We start from the raw sequence: 18921 nt of genomic DNA, 5'->3' as shown, positions 1-18921 counted from the left end.
ATTAATTTAACTACGTTGGTGGATGGCTATGTTAAAATTATGCTTTTGCACTAACCTATATGTCAGTTATAAAAACAAAACAGCATTCCAGAAGATGACATGAGATTAGCAATTTCAAATATGGATCAAATATTATCAGTTATCGAAGCTCATCCTTCTCATTAAGTGTTTGTTTTGTAATCTTAATTTAAGAATTTGATTTGTTGTTTTTGCTGTATTCAATTAAATTATTAAACAATTATTTTAATGTTTACTAGGGGGCTTTGCCCACTGCTCACTGCACTTGCTTCTTTTGATAAAGTAAAATAAAATACAGAAGCATTCGACACTGTGTGTGTGTCTCTTCCTCTGCTATGAATACATAAATACGTTATATATGGCAATCAAGCATGGTACTGCGTGGTCATGTTAGATAAACACAGTGCTTAAACAGAAGCTTGTTTTACCACAGCAAAACAAGCTTCTATTACATATTTTAGTATTTAGGTATTACCACGTAACCCACATCTCTCTTCTCCTGTTGGCTGAATAAATATCAATAGGAGGAAAATTATTTTAATGTGTAAAATTAAAAATTATTTTAATGTGTAAATCATAATGGAAACAAGTTTTTTATTCCTTTCTCAGTAGTCGAATAAAATTTTCTACTATGTAATTTATAAAATGCTATTTTTTCCTTGCTAAAAATATTGTCATCCTACTTCAGGTTTAACATTGAGGGGTCTGATCAATTTTTTTATTTAATAAAGGGTGAAGGAACTCCAAAAAGTCGCAATCCTAAACACCCGTAGGATAAAGAGTTCCTCGACCAACAGTAACACCAGATATAACAACCACCCTATGTACTTGGTAGCAGTACCAGTCATGGGGTGGAACCCACAATCGGAGAAATAATGTAAGAGCAACAATAATAAATTACTGCATATTGGAAAAGGTTGTTGTGGGACAAAAAAGTCAAAAAGCAAATAATGTGCCACTGATTTTTGTTATACTTGGATTTAAAAAAACTGATAACTAGCTGATTTACTCAAATTTCTCTTACCAGATCATATGTAATTTCATTATGAACTGTCATATCTCCCACACCAAATGCACAATCACCCATTTTATCCAGAATTACAGAGTAAGTTGCTGTTAAAGCACCAGGAATTTTTTTAATTCCATCTGTATCCTAGAAATAAAAAAATCTAATTAGGGCATAAAAACAACACATGATATTAAAATTATTCAAGATGCAGAGCAGTGAATACATTAACTATCAACTGAACTTATTTACATGTGTAAATGTTTGTGTTGGCTTTAGATAGTACTAGTAGTGAAAATTTAAATAACAGTCAATTTTTTTAATAAATGACAATAAACTTAGTAAGAGCAAATTCTGCCAAAATATCTGTGAATTTGTACTTCAGAGGGGAAAAAAAAAAAAAAAACTTTCACAATGGAGAATAAGAAACAAAATTAACTATTCTTAAGGAATAATTATTATAACAAAGCAGTCTTTATCAGCTTACACAACATTCTTCTTTTAATAACATGCTGTTAGATATGTAATCAATTTTTTGCCTGTAATAACAGAGATGGCTAAGTATCCATTTGCTGCCAGCCTAAGTATAGCAGGGGGGAAAACTACAAGTGGCACGTCTTCTCTTCTTAGTGGTAGTATGGAGTGGGAAACCAAGTGGGTGTTCTAGAACCACCTGTTGTTTTTCTCTCTACATTAGCCATGCACCTCATGAACCATATGACTAGTTATAATGGCACAAAATAACTTTGGCTATGTGAAAAATTAAATCCATTGTTCCTGTATGTCAGTAATGGTCACTGTTTATGGAAAAGATTAACCACAAATTTAATGAAGCATGGATTTTTTTCACTGTACCCACACTGGGCGTTCACTCTCTTTTTGCTGTCGTAAAATGATGTAGAACTGGTCACCAGCTCATGCAAGCATGGTATGACCAGCCAAATAGCAGTAATTTCAAGAGCAGTTTGCATTACATTATGAATTTCACTGAATAACAGACATCACTAAAAGAGAGAAATTCATTGTTATAGTACAGCTAAAGTCACATGATGTTAAAGAAACAAGTTACTTGCAGGACTACCTTGTCCTATCATTTGTTTTTGCTGCCAGCAGGATATGAACTTCATTGATAATGCAAGGGTCTTAATTCTCACAGCAGAACAAACTTTCCCTTCAAGTTGCCCTGGTATTGCATTACTTTCAAACAAATGGTCTTGCCAAAAGGTTAACTATTTAAAAAAAGCCTTTTTTTAAAGTGAAAAATTTTTTAAAGTAAAAGTCTTTAGTAACAACACTCAGACAAAACAAGCAGCTTTATCTGTATTATAACTTTTAAAACTGATTTCATGTATCACATGGCATTCCACATCACACTTCTTTCCAACTGTTTTGTTTGCATGGTGCCACTAGAGGCCACCTGCTATCTGATGCAGGACCACTTAGTCCTTAAAAGGCTGCCTTAGTAGTCTAATTTTTTGGGCTGAGAAATGGCAGTTGAAGTTTAACATTGGCAAATGCATGGTACTGCATATGGGTAGCAGTAATCCCAGATTAACGTACCAACTGTGTGGTACTTCACTCAGGGTAATGAAAAAGACCAAGGAGTAATTGTGCCAGGAAAGCTCATGGGGTTTTCTCAATGACATGCAGAAATTTTGCTAGCAGGGTTACAGAGGTGATTATCCTATTGTATAAGGCAATGGTTAGGCCACATCTTGAGTATGACATGCAGGTCTGGAGGTCTCATTTTAGTTAAGATGTCAATCTGCTGGAATGGGTGCAGAGAAGGGCAACAAAATTGGTGAGGGGAACAAAGGGGGGTGCTCTTACAATAAAAAATGTTTCAGTTCTACAAATTGCAGTGTCTGGAGACCAGGCACCTATGAGGTAATCTGATTAGGTTTGTTTAAAGCTTTAGATGGATTGAGCAAGTTTAATGCTGATGGCAATCTTCCTCTTGCTCAGACTACACACACGAGATGGCATAAATTCAAATTGAGTAAGGATGGGTTGCAGGACAGATGTGCTGAAGTTTATCCTTCCTCAATGTGGTTGATTATTGGAACAAACTTCAGTTGACTGTTGTGGAAGTGAGTAGTTTGAATGAATTCAAAGAAGAACTAGACAAGTTATTGGAGGGGTTAGACAGGGGAAGGGGAGGTTTTTTTTTTTTTTTTTTTTTCGGTTGACGATTTATAAGCTTGCTTTTTTTGCTTCATTTGCCACTACTAATACTAAACAAATGGCTGATTAGCCTTTTGGCAAGGCTGTTTCAGAGCAGTGCAATATCAAGGCAATTCATTGCAAAGGCAACGTCTATTGTGAAAATTAAGCCCATTACATTATCTGTGTAGTTTAAATCTTGCCGATGGGAAAAACAGTTAAGGATAATTCAGAAACATTTTATAAAGAGAAATGTCACTCATTTTTCTTTAGGATTCTTAACAAATGCCAAATTGCTTTCTTAATATTTCTGGATTTTAAAACTGATTTTTTTTGTAAAATTCTCCAGATTTGAAAGAATTCTGGATTGTAAAGTGCTGAATTTTACACAGTTTATTGTAGCTGAATTACTGAATTACTTAAGTGGCACAAATGAGCTAAATTAATGAGTTTAAGTGTAAGCCAGTCAAATTACTAAGTATTTTCTGTTTAATCAGCATTGTAATTTATTAACCTGTAAATGGTCATGCCATTGTTTCTTGATCCTCGTACGTGCTCTCAGTAACTCAATTTTATGCAAGAGATGCATCTAATTATTGAGAATAAGCTTAACTCAATCCTTCATATTTCAATAATTATCAGATTTCTTGAAAAATTAAAATAAAATGAAAAATAGAAAAATAAAATCCTTTTGTTAACAGGTATTTGGAGTTTCAGACGTGTGGACTGAGTAGATGCCACTGAATGCCATGATGCCACTGAAATCATGTTGGAATCTCAAAGACCCAGCACAGACAGCACTGGGTTAAATAAAATATTTCTTAATAGAATGTTTTTTTAATTTACACTAAATAATATTAAATGTTTGAATCAAATAATATGAAATGCTCAAATAAAATTTATATATTTTACTGTATTCAATTTTTGATCACAAGGATCATTCTGCTCTCACTAATGATCAAGCTGAGTGCTCAACTGGCCTGTTATCTGTGGTTTTGTCTAAGTTGCTAATGTCTTTTTAAGTTGTATAGTATCATGTAAAAAGGTTAATCTGTTATATATTTAAAATTATAAGACACTGCCAGGACAGCTGCTGGTGTCTCAGAAGTTTAAATGTTTCAAAGCTTACTAGTTTCTCATCAGCTGGCAGGTAGTCTCTGTTAGTGAACAATGTCAAACTGCGAATATTGCATTTTTGTCTAAGTGAACAGTCAAGCAGTGCATGAAAGTAAACCATTTGTTTACACACATAATAACCATTATGTATATCTTTAACCCTAAATAAGTGGGCTATATAGTGCAATACTGTAGGATTACAAAGTAGTCTAAAGACGATATTTCAGTGTGGTGCCTCAAATCTCCCTTAGACTCCTAGATTTTATCTAGAAGTAATAATAAAGTACAGCAGTAATAGAGTGGTGAGCAAAAAGTATGCAGTTAATTGCAGTAAAGTGAATAATGTATTTTTGTTATGAATGAAATAAAATTCATATGCGTTACTGCAATAAGTGTATATTGAAATCAGCTTTTTAGGTGACGCTACACAATTTAAAAAGATTTTAGCAATTTAAGCATAACAGTATTTGTCTCTAAGTCGAACATAAGCCTAATCCTTAATACTGAGTACTTGGCCTTACTCTTTCCTTCAGTGGAAACAGAAGGATTCCCATGATTGAAAATCAAATACTGTAAAGAGCATCAATTTTATTCAAATTCAAGGAGTATTCAAAGAATAATTATGAATGAATAATTTATTTGACACAGTAATTGAGCAGTATTTGCAAATTGGCAAACAATCTCCACCATCAGTTTTATTTTTATAAAACGGAAAAGAAAAGGGGGGGGGATACACAGTTACCCATATCATAGCCCATATACAGTATTATCTTTTTCATCTCTGCTTGCAGAGATGAAAGAGATAATACTGTATATGGGCTGTGATATGGTGACTCTAAAAATAGGCACAAATATACTAGCTTGTACAATGCAAGGAGCATAATAAATAAAATTTGACAAATTTGAAGTGCCAGTTATTATTATTATTATTAGCCATATGGTGCAAGGAAGCCTGAGGCTTATACTGCACCAGCCAAAAAAAAAAAAAAAAAAAAAAAATTCTGAATTACCCTGCAGGAGAGAGAGAGAGAGAGAGAGAGAGATAGAAGGGAATCACCAAGAAAGAGAAGAATGATGGTATCCAGCTGAGGATCCTGGGTGTGCCAAGCCCATACTCACCAGATGTGAGCCCCTGGAGTTTAAGCCATCAAATGTGGAATTGTTGGGTATTGGAAACATGGTGCCACTCAGATAAAGGGAATGCACTAAATATGGCAAGTACAATGTATACTGAAAGGAGCTGTGTGTGTGCGCACGTAGGGTGGCTGGATGTTAGTTCAACTGTAATGCTACTTAAATAAAATATAAGTTCTCAAGGCATAATATATTACGAGTTTACAATACACTATAAAATATCAGTGTAAATACACCATAATGAACTCATAATGAAAAACTACGTAAGTAGTTTAAAGACATCGATTTAATTGTATCTCATATTGTGACAACCTTCCCAACAAGTTACCTACCTCGAATAAGTAAGGCTTCACTAATAGAGAAGACTACTGTTACTTATTCTTAGTGGGCACCACCACCCAGACTGCCGTTTCAAGGCTTATTGGCCTATCCTTGGTAGGTGGGCAGGTACCCTGGTGTTGCAATCATGCCAACCCAGTTGTGAAGTTATTTTCACAATTTATTGCAAACACCAGGGTACATGCCCACCCAGCGAGGGTAGGCCAATAAGCCTTGAAACGGTGAAGTCTGGGTGGTGGTGCCCACTGAGAATAAGTAACAGTCGTCTTCTCTATTAGTGAAGTGTTACTTATTCAAGGTAGTGCAAGGTAAATCTCCTACTCTTAATGTCAACATGTACAACAATCTTACCCTTTGTGTCTCTTAAAAGATTATATCTGCTGTACAATGTCATTTACTTTTGCCCCTGAACCTGTTCCACCTATCGTTTTTGCACAATATATTTCCCATCTCCCTGACGTCACCAACAATAACTAGCTCCTCTGGGACCAGCGAATTCTGCCTTGAAGATTGCTGCTGTGTTGTCTGATGCACAAGAGTGAACTCTGGTGTTGAGTTCGGCAGCTGAGAGCTTGATGGGTCCTCCACTTTAATACCTTCGAGGGCATCTACACAACTCTTCAAACTCTCATAAGCACTCATCAGAATGCTGAGTTGGCGCCTAATATCTTGATACTCTCTGCACCTAGTACACACAAAGACATCCTCCTTGGCTAGGTCATGTAGTGTTCCAGATAGTTCCACAAACATTTCAGAAGTTAAACTTTTTTTAGGCTGTGATGTGTTGGAGAATTGCCCCCTTCGGTTCTCCCTGAGTCACAGAACTCCTGCTACTTTGTGCCCATTGCTTTTGCTGCTCTAGTCTGGGGCATGATATCGGATTGAATAATATTGATTAACAATGAAAACTAATAAGATTAATAAATTAATTATCAGTACTACACTAATAGATTCCTAAATGCAGTGATATGTATCTAGTTTTGTTATAGCTACCTATTTACCACAATTAAAAATTTGAATTCCCTATCACTCACTCTATACTATATAATAAAGAAAATAGAAAATGGCGTAGGTAGGAGTGTATTAATAGCAGAATATAACATTGGATCGTCAACATGTTTGTTTTTTATGTGCAATTAATAAAATTGCAATCTTAATCTCTTTATTTCGTATATTGCCTCGTTATTTCTGCATTAAATATATTAAAAATAAAAAACTTTCTGGATAATGGAAAAGATGAAATAACAGCATCTTGAATCCCCAAAGGTGCCGTTATTCTAAAAGTTTACTGTAAATGACTTAGTTTTATAAGTTTTGTGCAATCTTAAATTGTTCATTAGAAATTGAGAGCTCACATATATGGGAAATTCATCAGCTCCTGGAAATTCTGATATTTTAAAGCAGTCAGGTAGCTATGGACCTTAGTGCTTGAGGGTAGCTGTTGCATTAAAATAATAACAGCTGCCATGACACCAATAGTAAGGTACAGGTGGAAATAAATATAGAAATAAAAAGAAATTGGCTAAAATCTATTATTTGGGTACCATTTGTGCAGTTGCCGTAGAATGGAGTTATTTCACGGTCAAGTTTTGTGATTGGACGATTATTGTGAAGGCATTTTGTTTCTGATTGTTTTGTGTCGTCGAGGAGGGTGTGCTTAGGTAGAGTGTTTATCCTCCTGAGTTCCCAATCACTACTTTCCTCCTGACTTTTAGTCAAAGTATGGAGAGGTACCCAAGATCTGAATTTTTACTAAAAAAAAAAAAGAAATCTCCCACACTGTAATGTATTACATAATATATAAATCAAATAAATACTTACCATTTCCTGGTTGAAACTTAATAACAGGTCAGCAGCCTTGTCTTCTCCCACAGCAGTTATGAGCAAAGGCCAGTGGCCAAGACGAGTCAGACAATCAGCCAAATTCCTGGCAACACCACCTGGGGATGTGTAAATTGAACCAACATGTGTGCTTCCATTCACCTAAAAGAAGGGATGGAAATGGAAATCTATAATTCTGGGTTTAGTTTCGGAGGAAGATTATCAGCAGGCTAGAACAGGGCGTTTTTATTCCCAATTTAATTTTCCTAACATGCTATTATTAAGAAACTCCACTGAAGATAAAGTTTGTTATATTCAATTTTTCTATGGTAATCTAAAGCAGAAAGGATGTTGAGGTAGTAATTCTCTGTTTGTGCAGGTCAGAGGCATAACGGGTATGGCAAAGATTGTCTCAGCTACAGGTGCCGAATGGAGTTAAAGACTTAGAATAACTGAATCTCTATAATTTATTTTTAAATGTGACATTTCTGATATTCCAAGAATTTTAGGCATAGGTGTAAAATTTTTAGTTAGCTTTCTGCTGCAGGCGAAAGATAAAGAAAATTCAATTCATTGGATTAAGAATATCTGCATTATTAAGAACAACACATTGGCTGGCGCCTACGTAGCCAGGTGGGAAGGAGCAGTAGTACGTAGCACACGCTTCTTGATTAGACCGGGGTTCGAGCCCGTCACCACCAAATACGGAGGATGAGGAAAGGCCAGGGAATGACCACCGCATTTCCCGGAGCAATATGGCCTTAGTTGCTAATGCTTCTAAAAAAAAAAACCAAACAAAAACAACACAATGAGTGGTTAATTTAGATACACCTACCCTTTTAATGCAACGTTCCTTCAGTAACATCGCATGTTCGTACCATGTGACATAAAGCAAGTGGGCAGATACATACGGATGGTGTATGTAGGCAATGCAGTGCCAAAATCGGCAAGATGAAAGATTTAAGTGACTTTGAACATGGCATGATAGTCGGCACCGAGAACACCGGTATAACTTTCTCGAAAACCAACCGTGCTAGGAGTTTTCGCGCACGACTGTATCTTGCGTGCATCGAGATTGATTTAATAACTAAATAACATTCAGCCAATAGCAACATGAGAAACAGCTCGATGCGAAAGGCCAACGGAGGTTGACAAGCCGCACAGGGTAAGAGAAAGGCTGCACTCAAGTCAAATAACAATTCAGTATGAAAGAGGTATTTCAGAATGCACAACTCACCACACCCTATTACAGATGGGCATCGCAACCGATGATCGAACCGAGTTCCACTACTGTCAGCAAAAAAGGATACGTACACTTACAGTGGTCTCAAGAACACCAACAATGGATAGTGGTGTACTGGAAAAATGTCTGGTCTAACGAATTCCAGTTCCAGATGTTTTACGCTGATATACCACATCCCTTCATGGCTGCACTGTATCCATCTGCGAATGGGTTCTTCCAACAGGATAAAGCTACATGCCATAAGGCTAGAATTGTACAGAACTGGTTACAGGAGCACGAAGTGAATTCACCCTAGTGTGGTAGTCTCTCCAGTCACCAGATCTCAATCCAACTGAGTACCTGTTAGATGAGATGGAACGAGTTCTTGGGAGTAGAGATATACACTTTATCAATTATCACAAGTTTTATCGGATTCACAATTTATGTAACAAATATCCAAGTTAAATCGGGACTATATATTTTTCCAACCGAAAAATTATATAAAATTAATTCGGTACAATCACACAGCATTGTTTTGTTGCTACTGCAATGTCCGGGGAAAGCAAGTGTTGCAGCAAGTAATTTTTTCTGCAGAACTGGACTTGTAGGAAAAATTGTGTAAATTGGAAAACCGGAGTTTTCTTCTCGTAAACTCCAGTTTTTCATTCGCCAAAACAGGCAAACCGTCCACAGCAAGAAACACCACATAATACATGCAATTTAGGTAAACGATGTACTGATGCTTCATAATACTCTTGCAGTTTGCACACCGGTTCGCTGTCCTTCCACAGTGTAAAAGGTCTGATTAGGTTTGAAAGTCGTCAGTACGGGAGGAATTTTTATGGTCCCCCTCCTCTTCAACACACATTGTCAGGGGCTCATCCAGGGAGGATGAGTCCTTCTGAATACTCCTTCAAAAGAATCGATTAAAACAAAAAGAAAAAAATAATAATTTTCTTTGAAGGGGGACACGGTGTAGGCTACTGCACATCGTGGCTGAGTAGACGGCCTCGGATGAGGATTGCATTGCTTTTCTTCTCGTAAACTCCGGTTTTTCATTCGCCAAAACAGGCAAACCGTCCACAGAATAGACTGGTTAGACTCCCAAGTTGAGTGTAGCAGAGAGAGAGAGAAAGATTTAAACCTCCTGGAGGCTCAAACTCCGTACGCTTCGCTTGCGGTGCAATGTGAACGACAAATTTTCCTTTCCGAACACGGAAGGCGACCGTCACAGATAACAAACATTACCCGGAAACCCGTCGTGACAGAATATCATCTCAGGCCGAGCATGATTCCATTTGAAGGGAGAACTTTATTGCCAGTTTGTGACATCACAGCTAGATCACAAGAAGCTCTCGAGAAAGATGAAAGAAGGGTAGTCAGCGAAGGCGGAAGAGATTGGTACGTCAGCCAGAAAAATGGCGTTTGACGGGGAGTTGATGTGTGATGATTAATTCGGTATCGGCCTGAAAACTTCAAATTTTTTTCGCAGTTGGTTTTAATACAATGAACGGTTCTGAGCGTTCTAATTCAAATCATGAAAATGAAAGCAGCACATAACTCGAATGACACTTAAATGCAATTTTGCCTTTTCAGAAAGTGCAATAAAATCAAGGAATTAAAATGACAGGGAATGTAAAAATAAAAGATGACATGTGGAAAAAGAGAAAAAAAATAATGGTGGAAATTTATTTAACAAGCAAATAACAGGATACAGCCTGATAGCAACGTATATGCTATAATAGATTATATATTAATAATACAATTTCGGTAAAAATATAGTTTTGTACAAAAATAAAATTATGTAATTGTAACAATTAAATAAGTTATAGCTCATTTATACACAAAAGTAGAAAAGAAAAACTTAAGAAAAAAAAAATTCGATAACATAATGACTAACTTAATTAGAAGAACACATTTTTATAGAGTGCTTTAGGTTTAAACTTTAAGTTTTACAACAAGAATAAAGGATAAATGATAAAGAAAAGGGAAGAGATATGAGGAACTCTACAATCTTCCCATTATTAACAAAAATAATGGGATCAAATTACTTTTGTTAGTAATGTGTCCTAGAATACACCGTGCATTTATTAAGAAAATTAAGAATTGGACCATCGTTGGCCTTTGACTGCGTGAATAAGTTACGGAAGGTTTCCTACCAATATCCGCTGAAAAGTTTGTGGTATTGCGATCCAATCTCCCGTCAAAGCAGCAGCGCACCTTTTGGTAGCGCATTAATCCCGCGTTCTAATTTATTCCACAGTCACTGGGTTGAGATCTGGAGGTGTGATGGCAATTATTCCGGTGTTATTGTGCACAAGTCATGCTTTGAGACATGACGTGTAATCGTGTTGCAAGGTGCAGAAACCGGCTTACCAACGTGTGTTTGGGTGTTAAGCCCCAAATAGGACCAAGCCACGAGGAATCAGCATACTGGTGTATTCTTCGGTCACTTTGCTGGAAAAATCGGAATTTCAGAAAGATAAAGTAATGCAACGCTCTCCTGACACTGATTAAAAAAAAAAAAAAAAAACAGTTCCTCCTCCCGCTGGAGACGAGATTCGAGTTCCACAAAACAGTAATTTAAGCCAGTGGTGGATCCAGAAAAAAATGACAGGGGGGCTTTTTTGTGCACCAGAATGTCGATCACATCAAATGACTGTAGTCAGTTGAAAATAGCTGAGCCACAATGCAAAAATAGATAAAATCCTATGATAACAATGAAAAAAAAAAACAACTTTTTTGTAGCTAAAGGGAATTTAAACGATTGGTGTATATTTTCCGAAAAATGAGGGGGGGAATGTGCCCCGGTGTCCCTACCCTGAATCCGCCACAATGTTATCTAATACAAGAAGCTTGGGCTCTGCATCCATAATACTCCTACCAGTGAGCCGAGACCATATCACATGAAAACACCCTTACACTGTGCAGCTGCCACCTGTAAGCTTGACAGCTTGGGACAACACGTTTTGGTAGGAATCACTCGCCTGACATTCACCAGTTCCCAACCCATCCATCTGATTGGAAAAACGTTCATCGTGACTCATCACCCCACAATACCGCTTTTATAGTAATCCATTGTCCAGTTCTGGTGCTCCCCGACCTGAGCCGGCATTGTGCATCGGATTTGGCAATCAGGAGTTTTTGCGCTGCATCACTACTTAGAAATTCATGGAATACTATTATCCTCGTGGTATTTTATCCACATGTTTTGGAGGAGTAGGTAAATGTGATGGCGTTATTACCACTTTTTTTGCATGGTATATCGGCTCCTGTTAATAAGGATTCTGGATCTACCTGGTCGTTTCTTTACTACAAGATCACATGCAATCTTCTATTTTTTGCATAACATCAATAACAAGCGACTCGAAGATGTTTAATTGCTGCACTAAGCACGCACTGACATTTTTCTAATGCGGCATAAAATTATTATACAAAAAGTCTAGCTCTTTTCCCACGGCTCATGACTCAGTAGACCCTTCCCCGAGAATCCTGAACGATTCCTTTAATAACAATACGAACTAACGTCGTGTCCGGTGACTCTCTGGTCTGCCGGCTGTGGTGGTCCTTGCGGTATGGTAATTTCGCTGCTGCAAGTAAGCGTGAACTACTTGTCATGCAATTCTAATCATACTGCAGATAGTGAAAATGCTTTGCATATGCACTGCATCATTACCTCCTTTTTGTTGGAAAAAAAAGTGCCCGATGAACTTTTTTTTTTCAACAAAGGTGTCCTATTATTTTTGCTAAGAAGACATATGGCAGAGAAGAAAAATGCATGGGATACATACAAATTAACACGTGACACAGAAGCCTATGATAGATACAAGTTGATCTGTAACCAAGTTACAAAGGAGGTTAGGCAGGCGAAAACAGACTACGAGAAATCTTTGGCAAGGGATGCAAAGAAAAACAGCAAAGAGTTCTTTACTTATGTAAACTCTAGAAGGAAGGGGATGAATCAGATTGGTCCACTTGATATCGATGGGTCAACTGTTGATGATCCTGCTCAAGTAGCTAACAAACTAAATGAATATTTTGCATCGACATTCACACATGAGGAGTTATTCAGCGAGGGGAATGCCAGAGTTGTATTCAACTCTGGCAGTAAGCTAGAGAATCTTGTAATAACTGAGAGTAAAGTGGAGGAGATATTGTTGAAGATAAATACAAGAAAGGCACCTGGGGTGAATGGGACCTATCCAGTTATATTAAAGGAGGCAGCAAAGGAAGTAAGCAAACCCTTAGCTATAATTATGAGAGCTTCCTTGGACTCAGGGGAAGTACCCATGGACTGGAGATGTGCAAATGTGACCCCAATTCACAAAGGAGGATCAAAGGGCGACACAAGTAATTATAGACCTGTTAGTTTAACTTCTGTTCCCGGAAAATTAATGGAGGCACTGGTTAAAGAAGCACTGCAGGATCATCTAGACAAGACTTCAGTTATAGCTCAGACACAGCATGGTTTTGTTAAGGGGAAGTCTTGCCTGAACAATTTGATTGGATACTATGATGCAGTCACAAAAGAACTGGATGCAGGGAATAACTTTGATATTATATACTTGGATCTTAGAAAGGCTTTTGATACTGTTGCACATGGAAGACTGCTACACAAATTGGAGCAGTGTGGCATTGGAGGCAAATTGCTGCTATGGATAAAGGGGTGGTTGAGGGGGAGAAGACAGAGAGTGATAATCAATGGACACTGCTCATCGTGGACTAATGTTAGTGGAGTTCCTCAGGGTTCAGTATTGGGTCCATTATTCTTTTCTGTATTTATAAATGATATTGATGATGGTATATCAAGCTTAATGTCCAAGTTTGCAGATGACACGAAGGTTGGCAGGGTTGTCAAGACACTACTGACACTATGCTACTGCAACAGGATCTGGAAAGGCTGAGCAGATGGGCTGAGAGGTGGCAAATGAAGTTTAACATTGACAAATGTAAAGTACTACATATGGGAAACAGCAACCCCAGAGCAACGTATCAACTCTGTGGTACTACACTGACAGTGGTAGAGAATGAAAGGGACCTGGGGGCGGTTGTGCAGGCAGATATGAAGTTTTCTGAGCAGTGCAGACGGGCTGCAAGAGTAGCTCATGGTGTATTGTCGATGATATATAGGAATTTTTCTAGCAGGGATAAGGAGGTGATTATTCCCTTGTATAAGGCAATGGTCAGGCCACACCTAGAGTACTGTATACAGGTCTGGAGGCCTCATTTCACGAAGGATGTAGAGATGCTGGAACGAGTACAGAGAAGGGCAACAAGATTGGTGAATGGAACAAAGGTGTGCTCTTACGAAGAAAGGCTTAAGTTTTGCAAATTACAGTGTCTGGAGACTAGGCACCAGCGAGGTGATCTGTTAGAGGTGTATAAAGCCTTGAATGGTTTGAGCATGCTCAATGCTGATGGGATTCTTCATCTTGCTCAGAATAATCACCTGAGAGGGCATAAATTCAAATTGAGGAAAGACAGATGTAGGATAGACGTGAGGAAATTTGCCTTTAGCCAGCGGGTGGTTGGTTGGTGGAACAGACTTCCATCCCTTGTCGTGGAGGTTGATAGCCTGAATAAGTTTAAGGCTCAGCTGGACAGGTATTTCGAACGAACAGAGGGGTGAAGTGGTTATATTTTATTTATTTATTTATTTTATTATTTTTTTTTTTTTGGCTGATGCTGCATAAGCTTGCTTTCTTGCATCAAATGCCTCTACTAATGCTAATGCTATATAGAGTTAGGAAATATCAGATAGCAGATAGAAAAGGAAATAACAAAAATGGGCGATAAACTGTGGAGTGGAAGGGGCCCAGGCTGAATTGTTCAGAATACACACCGATGCATTTACAATCATGAAACGCCAGTTATCGGTTTGTCCATTTTTCAGTCAAACACCGAAATTTCAAAAGAAGAAAACACGAAGGTTTTTTTTTCTTTTCCGGACCAAGTAATTCGGCAGAGATGAGAACAAAGGCATTCTCCTCGTCCCGACGGGAATCAAACTGAACTTTTAAGATGTAGAAAAATATTGGCTGCAGCCACTGTGGTAACGAGGGCATAAGAACTTGTGAAGAGAAAGATAAAAATTACATATATGGAAGCAATAATAGAGAAAATAACGTGGAGTGGTTGTAGATTAAAAGAGTAGTAAGGTAATATTAAAAAAGAATAGGAATAAAAGTTAGAGGGAGACAAATTTCGAGATGAGAAGGCTGAAACATGAGAGAGAAAGGTGGGGTGGTGTAGAAACGCAAGAAGAGAGGAAAGTCCAAAAAAAAAAAAAAAAAAGAAATCAAGAAATATTCCAATGGAAAAGAAAAAGTCATCTGAAACATTCAACATAGCTTCAGAATTCAACTGTTTGCTTAATAAGTAACGTGGAAGAACCATACAGTTGGTAACGTAACTGAAAACAGTTCTAATCCTTTATGTTTCGTCAGCCTTCCATTAATCCTCCTAATTTTTCTTCCTTGTATTAGGTTGCCGCAATTACGATCAAAGTCTCGATGCTTGCAGCGTAAAGCTGCCCGTTCAAGTGACCTAGTTAGTGGGCTCAGGTTCGGTCTACAGCTAACCGATGGCAAATCGATAAGGGATCTATCTCGTTGGTAGTCTAGCAAACATTGTGTCCTTCCCGGAAACCAGTAAACAGAATTTCAGAGAAATGAGCCTAATGAGCAAGTAATGCTTGTCATGCTTTCTTCCCACTCCCTTTCCCGAAGACCCGCTGCAAGCCTGAAGGACGCATCTACATAAGAGATATCTTTCATTCAGAGGCTGAAATGGAAATGTTTTTTGTGGGCATTAAGACCACTTTAAACAGCACTTCACACCGATTATAACGCTGACGGTGAAATCTAAAAAGAAAGAAAGAAAAAAACCCATTCATGGGAGAGTAAATAAACATATCAGTAATATTTTGTTAACAAAATTTATCTTTATTTCATTTACCACTTAACTTAAACTGTTAAGCTATCAGACCCATTTATGTATTTTGGGTCAACGATTGCATTTTTATGCAATTAGTTATTTCGGGGACAGTATTTATCGTGAAATAATTTTGATTTATAAAGATCTTTTTCAGTTCCTCACCAAACGTTTTTGTCAGCAAGAAGTGGACGCTGAAGTCCAGAGAAACAAAGGGAAAAAAAATTATTTATTTGAGGAGGCTTCCATCCTGTAGTGGGTTGTAATGGCTGCAGTTTACTTATTTATATATATAACTCAACCCGTGCACGGTACTACTAATACTAATATAAAATAGCACTAATAATACAATACTAATATGCACTAATACTAACACTAGATGGTAGATGACTCTCATCAACTAATGCAATACCACCACTTTGCTTATTGGAGGTTTGAAGTGGTGAAACCCATGTTTAGTCACCAAAGCAAAGTTTCTGGCATCCCCTACCTCTGTCCCCATCTCCTTCAAGCCATGCACGGCCCTAAGTAATATAGGTTTTGATACCTTTCGTGTTTGGGTGTTTCATAAAAATAAAAATAATAAGTACCAAACATGGAAACTATTCACTATTTCACCAATCAGCTAGCACCCTGAAATGATCGGATCAAACAAGAATTAATACATTTTCACAACATTCTGTGAAGTGAATATGATAATCAGAAATTCTCCTATTCTAACCCAAAAAAAAAAAAAAAGTGTTGAAGTTATATCTTGAGCACAACTACTAATATGGGGGTGGGGTCACTAGGAAACATATTTCACGTGCAGGAACTCAAAGCCAACCTGCTTAATACGATATATCAGTGCGTGACTGAAATGCATTAGTAGCCAGTTTATTCATGTTGTTTATGACTGACTATTAAAAAGCGTGCCTTTTTGTTTTCACCAATTGACCCTGTTTTGGTATCGAAAGATAAAACTAATTCTAAAAATCGGTTTAGAGGCAGATAGGCAGGCAAATATTTGTATCTCCCTCTCTCTTGCCTGCAGGTGAAGTACGAATCCTCTTTTGCTTAATCTGCAATGAAACCATTTCCGTGATTAATTCACATGAAAAAAAAAAATCCCACCTTTTAGTTGTTTTGTTTGTTCAGTTGAGGAACCGCCATCTCAATAATCATAAGGCTGTTACGAACGATGAATATATATCTGACAAGCTTCTGTTCCAATAAATTTCTTGAAATCCTTTGTATACAATGTTGCTTACAAGAAAATGCAATGTGTGCATAGCAGCTTGGAAACGAAAACAAAAACCATTTGAAATTCATCGATTAATGAATAGATGCATAAATGGAATATAAACAGTTGAAACTAATCGAAGGTACAGTGTCTTCAAGTTGAGAATGCAGGTGGGTGCGCGTGTTGCTATTTTAGCAGCGCGGTGTGAAGCGCGTTAGTGTCGTAAATCTACCGTCAATATCGTAACCGAAGGCTACAACAACTAACGACGTTTCTTTTTAAAGTTTGAGAGCCCCTTGGGAGTGGCAATGATTTCCAACGGGACTGTGGTCTTGTCTGCTTGACTGGAGGTTATCTTGCAGAGGAAACAGAACGAGATTAGACTCAGTCGAGTCAATTTGATGGGTATGAACAAGGTTAGAAAACGGAAGAGAAGAAAGAGCGAAAAAACATTTGCGCAATACAGACAGAGGCAGAAACTAACGAAGACGTAGGAGAAAGTCGATAAGGCACACGAATGAAGAGGAAATGATGGCGAAATCGAAGTTTAATGGATAGGCAATAATCGACAAAACTTGATGATCGACAGATAACTAGAGGACAATCGTAATTTTAGTTTTATCAAATAAATGAAGCTGCGTTTGTCCCTTTTTTTCTCCTGCTATTTTCTTTAATGAATATCTTTAAAATGTCATTGTATAAAGAGGCAAACATCTTGACCTTTGCTCCTCATGCATGTTATCAGTCAATGAAAGCGCTGTCAGTAAACAACTCTGCACATCCATCACTAATATGATGGCTAAAAAAGATAAAATTCTTGCTTATGTTTAAGGTCAGTGACTGAATTCTGCGAACCCTTGGGCTAGTAAAGATGGGCGTATCTGCGAATATCGAGGAATTAAAAGAACATTAAGCAACAAGAATTGCTCTGGCATCGTTAGTAAATTCGTTTCTTCTAATGCAATCAAAGCTATCACGGTTTTGAGGCAATGGCGAGTGTATTTCCCTTCTGCAGTTATATACACATCTGTAAAATTCAAAATATATCATTTTCTGTCAGTTTCCAAAGCGCTAGCATTTTCTATCTTCGATGGCCGCTGAGAAATATCCTCTTTGTACTACTTTCGACGAGTTGTCTACTGAAGGCCTTCCAATTTCTTTCGTGAGAATGTTCCGTATCAAATCATGAAATGTCTTCATCTCCAAACGTAAATAATTTCTCATGGCACAATTTCACTGTACTTGGACAATAGTACATACCACTTTCTATAATTTCTTTCTTTCTACAGAAAGAAATAAAACCATCTACTAACAACAAACGTGTACTGTTTTTTTTCTAATAATATTTGACTTACTTCCATCTGTTGTTGCGGAACATGATAGTTTAAATAAATTCATGGAACAACTAGACAAACTATTGTATTGGAGGAATGAATAGGTGAAGTGTTTTTTTTTTTTTTTTTTTTTTTTTTATCAAGTATTGCTCTCTCTCTCTCGGGATTATAGGATTTAATCTCTATTGGGAGTTGTGTAATATCAGAATTGGCTCATCTTCCAGTAATTAGGGACGCGTACTCAGAGTTTTCGCCTGGTGATTGCCACTTATGGATAGCCAGGTGGCCAGAACAACACATGCCCAATATACGCAAACATACTACTCACATGCCTGGCCTTTTTACAGAGATCTGTACCTTCACTGTGAAACGAGACGGAGTTGAACTAACGTTCTAGGTACCGCTCCCCACAAAATATACATACATCGTGTATAGACGTCAAAAAAGTTTGGAAAGCACTGGAACCGTACCTATTGCGCGAACATAAATTACACCAGAGAAGGAGATTCAAGTAGTTGGCGCTCCTTCGGTGTTGCTGATCCCGATATATACTGCAAGTGGAGGGACACGTGTCATGGCTGGCATATTCTTCTCAATCTGGTGAGGTCACAGA

General features: G+C 37.6%; 1 protein-coding gene across 1 annotated transcript in view; it reads right to left on the bottom strand.

Moving 5' to 3' along the window:
• Positions 1–18921, bottom strand: part of LOC150084430 (uncharacterized) — a 256526-nt gene that overhangs the window by 234372 nt on the left and 3233 nt on the right. Inside the window, exons 2-4 of the mRNA XM_090376228.1 lie at positions 11196–11276; positions 7598–7759; positions 1043–1171 (exon numbers count right to left, since the gene is read on the bottom strand). Of these exons, the coding sequence (XP_090232354.1) occupies positions 1043–1171; positions 7598–7759; positions 11196–11276 (372 nt within the window). The remainder of the gene's footprint in view (positions 1–1042; positions 1172–7597; positions 7760–11195; positions 11277–18921) is intronic.

Source organism: Mastigoproctus giganteus, chromosome 6 (genome assembly GCF_048544385.1).
Source record: "Mastigoproctus giganteus isolate SK-2022 chromosome 6, ASM4854438v1, whole genome shotgun sequence".
NCBI classification, from domain to species: Eukaryota; Metazoa; Arthropoda; class Arachnida; order Uropygi; family Thelyphonidae; genus Mastigoproctus; species Mastigoproctus giganteus.
This window is presented reverse-complemented; position numbering and strand designations above follow the sequence as displayed.